This window comes from Nannobrachium achirus (assembly GCF_963921795.1).
Source record: "Nannobrachium achirus genome assembly, chromosome: 23".
In the NCBI taxonomy this organism is placed as follows: domain Eukaryota; kingdom Metazoa; phylum Chordata; class Actinopteri; order Myctophiformes; family Myctophidae; genus Nannobrachium; species Nannobrachium achirus.
The window spans coordinates 47,449,703-47,457,569 of record NC_137830.1 but is presented as its reverse complement, the minus strand read 5'-3'; the positions used below and the strand labels follow the sequence as shown (position 1 = coordinate 47,457,569).

The 7,867-nt window shown below is 43.2% G+C and overlaps 1 protein-coding gene across 1 annotated transcript; it reads right to left on the bottom strand.

Moving 5' to 3' along the window:
* Window positions 1–6,366: 6,366 nt before the first annotated feature.
* LOC308308948 (uncharacterized protein) lies at window positions 6,367–7,245 on the bottom strand (the record flags this gene model as incomplete). The annotated part of the gene is made up of 1 exon (XM_080754404.1): window positions 6,367–7,245. One exon carries the CDS (start codon window positions 7,243–7,245, stop codon window positions 6,367–6,369), a length of 879 nt encoding a protein of 292 aa, XP_080610530.1.
* Between the last annotated feature and the right edge of the window lie 622 nt (window positions 7,246–7,867).

The following is a 7,867-nucleotide window of genomic DNA, read 5'->3' as shown; positions in this document are numbered from 1 at the left end:
TGTGAAAATGTGTGCAAGAAACCCATGTTTCCATGTCAGTGATGCTCAAACGTTTTCATGTGAAGGACCCCCTAAAATGATATGAATTTGGCCACGGACCCCCATCTCAAAATATTTAGTTCCAGGGACCCCCCCCCCCCCCCCCCCGGAAGCAGGATTTGAGTTACAAATGTTCGCTTAAAAAAATACATATTCAAAGATTTGCGCACATTTTCACGACTTTTCAAAAATAGCAGATCTACAAGCTCGCAGCGCGGCACTCGGTGCCGCGCTGTGAGCTTGTAGATCTGCTATTTTTCAATAGCTAAAGTTACTAGGGCCCCACCTTGGGCCCTGGTAACTCAGTCCCACTTTCCTACCCCTTGTGACGCCCCTGTGTGTGTGTGTGTGTGCGTGCGTGTGTGTGTGTGTGTGTGTGTGTGTGTGTGTGTGTGTGTGTGTGTGTGTGTGTGCGCGTGTGTGCGTGTGTGTGATGAATGTGCATGGACAGGGAGAAAGGCTGGTCTCTCTCAGAAGACCCGTGCCTCCTCATTCCTCCACATGGGTTTTATTAGCAGACAAGCTGTACTGTAAATTCCTCCAGTCAGGCCGGCTGGCCCGGGGCGAGCACTGAACCAACACACAGAGAGGTGTGACCAAGATGAATGGAGGGGTGGAAGGAAGGAAAGAAATGACCACGTCCTCTTGGTCTCTATTGGGTTTCTTTTTCTGTCTCTTCTCTCCTCGTCTGTACGCCTTTTCCCTCTCGCATAGCTGTCGTGCAGGGACGTGCAGAGAATGTTACCCCAGAGGCAGGGGCTGAAATTTCGAAAAAGGGCCTTTTGGTGAAAATACTTGTATCGAAAATAGCAGACCTCCAAGCTCACAACGCGTCGCAGTCGGCTAGTTTCGGTGCGTGATACCACACTGAACTAAGCATGATCAATTTCTTTCACCATAGTAAAAAAACTGAATTCATGGTCTGGAGAGGGCACTTTTTTACAGACGGATAAAAGGGCATGGGCTCAAGCCCCCTTTGATGTATATGTGTGCACGTGCCTGCTGTCATGTCCACCTCGATGGCCCGCCTCCCTTGATGCTCCGCTGTCCATCCCTCCCTCTGAAATGTGTACAAATGGAACCAAAAGGACCTTTTTTTACCTTTCTTCTGTTCTCTCGTTCCTATGTGGGGGGGACTGTCCGTCTTGCGTTTTGTACTAGTTCCTGTGTTTTGTTTGTTTTCTGTCTTATTCCTTTCTTCCTCTGAGCCATAGTCTTTGGTTTTGGATTGTCTCCGTGGAGGGTGCATGGCAGGCACCTTTTCTTTGGATGGCCTTGTAGCAGTGCTCTTCTTTGCAATGCATGTGCAACTTTCTCTCTCTCTCTCTCTCTCTCTCTCTCTCTCTCTCTCTCTCTCTCTCTCTCTCTCTCTCTCTCTCTCTCTCTCTCTCTCTCTCTCAGGGACGTGCTGGGCCCCTGATTCAGCCCGGGAAAAAGAGTTGGAGAGGCCCTCATTGTGCGCTATAGAGAGAGATCTCTCTCTATAGCACTGCTGCTACTTCGTCGTTGTCCAAAACCGTTTGTTTTGTATTTATCATTTTAAAAATGATTTAAACTAGTGAAAAAAGCCGATCTACAAGCACACAACTTCTCGCACCACGAGGCGTTGTGTGCTTGTAGATCTGCTGTTTTCACTACTCTTGTGCAACGGCCTTGTATGATGAAGCAGGGCTTTGCTTTGCGAAAAAATTTATACATTTGAAACTTGGAGATACAAGGTTTCAGTGACGATTTACTTTGTTGGCCGCCCAGCGCCCAAAATGGAACGAAGGCCGACATTTTATTTTTAATCTGTTCCTAATGGCCGGCCTGGACCGGACGGGAATGAACCGGCCGTTCGGGAGTTGTCCCGCTTTTCCCAATGGCCAGCACGTCCCCTCTCTCGCTCTCTCTCTCTCTCAATGTATTTTGGCGGTCTTCAGGTCCCTATGCCATTTGCTGTGTCTGCCATGCATTTCATGTGCTTTTTTTTCCCGTCTTTCTTCTCTTTCTCTCTTCTACTTTCCATCTCCTACTTTGAGTTGGTCTTGGTTTTCTCCCTTTGCCCCCCCTCCCCTGCTTTGTGTGTGTGTGTATGTGTGTGTGTGTGTGTGTGTGTGTGTGTGTGTGTATGTATGTTTCTGTCAGCGTTGCGAGTCCCAAACCGCATGCGTTCCCACAACGCCTAACACTTACAAGACAAGAGCTACGACTTAAACAATGGTTTCCGCTCGCCCCGAGAAGAAATAATTCACCGCTCTCCATTCCATACTCCCCAGTCCACAGCACACACATGCACAGTTGCACACGCATGCACACACGCACACACAAGTATATGCATACGTGCATTTTCACACACACCAGCACCAACACACGCAAACACACACACTGTAAGCATGCACACACTATTACACACACATTCTGTATATGCACAAAAACAAAGATACCTCACAATTACACAAGCAAACATGCACGTGTGTCTGCAAGGAAAGGCACGTGCACGCACGCACGCACACACACGCACCAAAATCAGTCAAATTTATGTTGGCTCGCTAATTTTCCAGGCTCTTTCCTCTCCATCAACATGACAATCATAATTAGAGCGTGACATGAGCGGGTCAGGCCCTTTGCCCCTCCCTGGCTATGATGCCCCCTTAACCCCTACACCCTCCCTGGCTATGATGCCCCCTTAACCCCTACACCCTCCCTGGGCTATTAGGCTTACAGACGGAGGCCCCCAGGGCCCTGTGTCAGGACCTTAAGTCGCCTTATAGAAGGTCCAGAGAGGAGAATAAAGAGTGTGAGAAGATTAAATGTCTGCCGTTCAGCGGTGGAAAGTAACTACAGTAAGTACATACTTAAAGGGGCACTCCACCACTTTTCAACCTATGTTCATATAATTGGTCCTCACTCAAAAATAGCTTCTTTTTTTTTCCCTCAGAGGAGGGCTGTGGGCAGGTCAGAAACCCATCGTCTTGTGACATCATCGATTGCCAATCCAGCTTATAGAAACTGCATTCTTGAAAAGTTGCAATTTTAAAGTGGAAGCCATTGTTCTCGCGATAATAAAAATCTAAATATGTTTTTCAAAAATATTGATCAAAATTTTTTTTGGGGAAAATGATGATGTCACAAGACGATGGATTCTGAACTTCCCACAGCTCTCCTAGGAGACTTGGACTGAGTAGAAAAAAATTGTGATATTTTATCATGAACATTAGTGAGGACCTATTATATGAAGACAGGTTGAAAAGTGGTGAACTACTCCTTTAAGTACTGTACTTAAGTACATTTCTTTGGTACCTTTACTTTACTGGAGTATTTGCTTTATAACAGTTCATTAATTTTTGACTCCACTACAATTATTAGAAAACTTTAGTTACTATTTACTTTGTAGATTTGGATTAATATTACAAAACATACCATGACCACTTCAGCCCTATGTCCACCACTGCTGCTGTTTGAAAATGGAGACTCCAGCTTCGCATCAACATGAGTGAGTGAAGGAATGCATGTTGTGTGAACGCATGGGCAGTAATGATGGTGTACAAAATGATGGTTACAAAATTATTGTTTGACAAAATGACGATAATGAAGGTCATTTGTCATTCCACATCTATCTTAACCACCCTAGACTTAGTTGACCGGATTCCCAAGGGTTCTATACTAGGCCCCCTCCTGTTTTCGCTCTACAGAAAATGTCTTAACCGGATTTGCTGATCTACAAGCTCACAAGCTATTTCCTCTGAATGTCAGTTCCAGACAGTGTTGATTTCGTCGACTAAAACTATGACGACATTTTTTTTGTTGACTGCGTTTTTTCACTGAACAAAACGAAATAAAAACGAAATAAAAACTAAGCTGTGGTGACTAAAACTAAGACTAAATAAATGGACTATTTCGTCAACAAAATAAAAACTAGACTAAAACGTTGGGGAGGGACTGGTGGAGAAGAGAGTCATTTTATGTTTGGTTGCTCTCAGGTGTCGCATGCTGAAAATAGCCGAGCTTCTAGATCGGCTATTTTCAGCAGACAACCAAGTGTAAACGATTACGATGCCATCAAGGCCCGCCAAAATACATTTCAGTTGATTAAATCAACTGTAGATTTAGTTGCCTAAAATCTTATGATATTTTGTCGACTAAAATGCGACTAAGGTGACTAAATTATGACTAAAACTAAATGACATTTTATTCAAAAGACTATGACTAAAACTAAATCAAAATTTGCTGTCAAAAACAACACTGGTTCCAGAATAGGGATGCTATGGGTTCATCTAAGGCCCTTATTACACGGAGGCGCTGCCGATCTCATTTTGGATTCGTTTTCAAAATGAGATCGCCTTTACACCTCGCATTGGCTCATATTGTCTGCATTTACACGGAACGCACCATGTAATGCAAAATGCTGTAGTTCATATGCCCGGCCTACAGGTGGCACTGGAAAACCAGTAAAAAGAAGAGAATGCGCATGCGCTCAAACCAGTGACTTCCTTCACTTCCTGCCTCTCTCTTCCGTCTCCTCTGATAGCTTTTCATTCACAACGTAAACACCAGAAGAATGGCAGCATCCGCGAGCGCTGGTAAAAAGGCTACATTTGTGTGGACTGACGAGGAGTCAGAGCTACTCCTTCATGTTACACTAGATTATAAAACGAAGAAACTGCAGGAGAATGTCGACTGGGAGTCCTGCCTGACCAAATACAACGACATATTGGTGGACTTTGAGGCGCGGTATTCACAGTTTGTTGACAACAACAAATTTCCCCATGAAGATGCTTGAAGCACAGCTTCACCTCACAGCGTTCCCCATTGCTTTTGCACAAGATTGTAGTATAATACACACATTAGCACATTATACCCTTTTTTCCCCTTTTTCTCATGCACAATAACCATGCACAATAACCAATGTCCTTACGCCTGTTGCTATGCTCAGACACTTTATTGTATATTTTACTGTTTTTATTTGATTATTTTTCTTTCTTACGTGCATCTGTCAAAGACAGTTCAGGTGGCAGTGCGTTTATTTTGCACACGTGTTATTTGTGGTGCCTTATTTTTTACATCTAGACCTCAGGACTTTTTGGAGTGTGTAGTATATTGTAACATTTTTATATTGTAACATTTTTTGTATATTTTAACTGACTACATATATTTTAAACTGACTACCTCTTGCTTTTGTTATATTGTTGACGTGCACTGCACTCTGGACATTTTTTTTGTAAGTGATTGATAAATAAAGTTTGATTTGATCAATAACAACTTGTAGATCTGCCCTTTTTCAAGTAATTGTATTTCAACAAATAACAGATGTATATTATTTTGCAAATTTTACTCAAGTTAATCAATGCAGATTTGTATCAATAATTTTACCATTGAGAGTAGTTATAATTGGGGATCTTTGAAATTAAAATGGTTGGGTAATCACTCCTGGAGCCTTAAAAATATATTCTCTTATGGGGGGTCCCTGGCTTATCTTCTCTAATGGGGCTGCATGAGTTTGCGAACCACTGACTTACATGATTTCGATGAACACAATAACTGATCAATAAGAGAACGTTTAGCTGCACTGGTTTGAAGAGCAGCTTATTCCAGCATCAATGCATGCATCAGATGATCTATGGACTATTTTCTTACGATAAACATTAACTAAAGCCTATAACATGATATAATAATAGACCCTTACAAGACTGTAACTGACAGAGTACAAATGGAACCAAATGGACCCGTTTGGGTTCATTCATTTAGTATATTGATGCCAATGCTTGATATGTTTTATTCTTAACATTTCAACAGTGTCAAATTATTTATATTGTGGTTTTGCTACCTATATATATATATATATATATATATATATAAAACAAAAACAAAAAATATATATATATATATATATATATATATATATAAAATATATTATATATATATATATATATATACTTTTCCCAACACTGCAATCTAGCCATCTGAGTACATTCTATGCACTTTATACACAAATAAAAAAACAAGGTTCAAAGTTCAAGGTGGTACTTTATTTTCACGTTTTGTACAGATACATAAATGGGTTCACTTTTAAGAATGACTTTTTGGCAGCTTTTCCAAAAGTATCAAATCCCTGGACCATTATACTACAGTATCAAAGTATAAAAAATTGAAGATCTACAAGCTTGACATGCAGCGTGAAGTGACACATTTTGAGCAATGAGCATGTAGACATATCAAATCAAAATAAAAAATATTCAGACATTTTCCACACAAAAAAGACGTGAAGGACATAAAGGCTCAGAGCATCTTCAAAGGTACTCGTGCAACAGCGTGGTATATTACAAAAGAAGTTCAGCTTTTCAGTCCTTAAGGGTCAAGGTACTCAGCGAGAACCCTCCTCACTCTCTTGCCCTCGGCCTCATTGGTATCAGTAGTATAACGATTGCACTCTGTGGCAGGCTGTCTGTTCCGTTCTGCTTCCAAGGCTGCCAACGAGACCTCCTCCGTAGCCTCCTTGTTGGCCACACAAAAATTGTGGAGGACAAAGCAGGAGTAAATGACATAGGGCAGGTCATCCATGTTTATGTCCATAGCCCTTCGTAGCGCGCCAAATTTTGCCTTGAGCTGACCAAAAGCGCACTCAATGACCATACGTCCCCGACACAATGATAGTCCAAAGTACTGCTCCCGAGGTGAGCTACCACCTAGTGCATAGTCCTTCATCAGGTAAGGCAGCAGTGGGTAGGCAGGATCACCCAGAAGATAGACTGGTATAGGCAACTCGTGCTCCACAAGCCGTTTTTTCATAGCAGGAATCCTGCCACTCTTCAAGTCTTTGTTTATCTGGGAATTGGCAAAAACACGTGCATCATGCACACTCCCTGGCCACTTTACCACAACATCAATGAATCTGTACTTGTAATCACAGGTGGCTTGTACATTAAGGGAATATCTGCTTTTCCTGTTGATGTAATCCGTCGAGTTGGCTCGAGGCGCCTGCACGTCTATGTGGGTGCCGTCGACAGCTCCCAAACATTGCGGCATGCCATGCGCACGTTCGAAACCAGCAACCAGATCCTCCACCTCGCGCTCAGTACATGGTTTTTTGATGTACTTTGGTCCTAGGTGTGTGGCGATAGCTCTGCAGGTCTCCCGTATAATGACCGATGCAGTCGGTCGGGACACGCCGAAGGAGTTAGCCGTCTTTAGTATCCTTCCCTCATCGTTCAGGTAATACAAAGTCATTGCAACCCTCTTCAGTGGATCAATCGGTGCCCGCATATTTGTAGTTTCCTTTTCGATATGCGGTCGTAGTTCTTCGCACAAGGCGACGAGAGAGGCCCTGGACATGCGGAAATTCACCCTCCATTCACGTTCTCCAACAACACCATTGACAAAATTGTCCCAGAAATCGCTGGTCCTGCCTGGAACCACCCAACACTCCCTTCTCGTTGCTTTTCTCGTTCTTCTCCGGGGTGGGTTTGTCATGTCTAGAAATTTTAGAAATCGTTGGTGACGCAAGTGTCCTTTTCGTCGGTGTTCTTCTTCTTGGAGCAGTCGGTGTCGCTCTTGGAGCAATAATTGTTGGCTTAAAAGTTGTAGCAAAAACTGTAGCTGCTGGCACAAGAACGCTAACACTCCGACCTCCATTGCTACTGTAGTGTTGCTACTGTAGTGTTGTGTTGTTGTTGTGGTGTGTGTGAGCAACTAGTGGGCTGGACCCTTCATGGAGCAGGGGAGGAGGAGCAGGGGAGGGGGTGTTATGACATCATCGCACTCTCCCTCGCCGATTTCCTTTATTACACAGCTGCGTATTTGATGCGAAACGCACTTTTCCACTTTCAGACCCGAATTCAAAAAAGTGTCG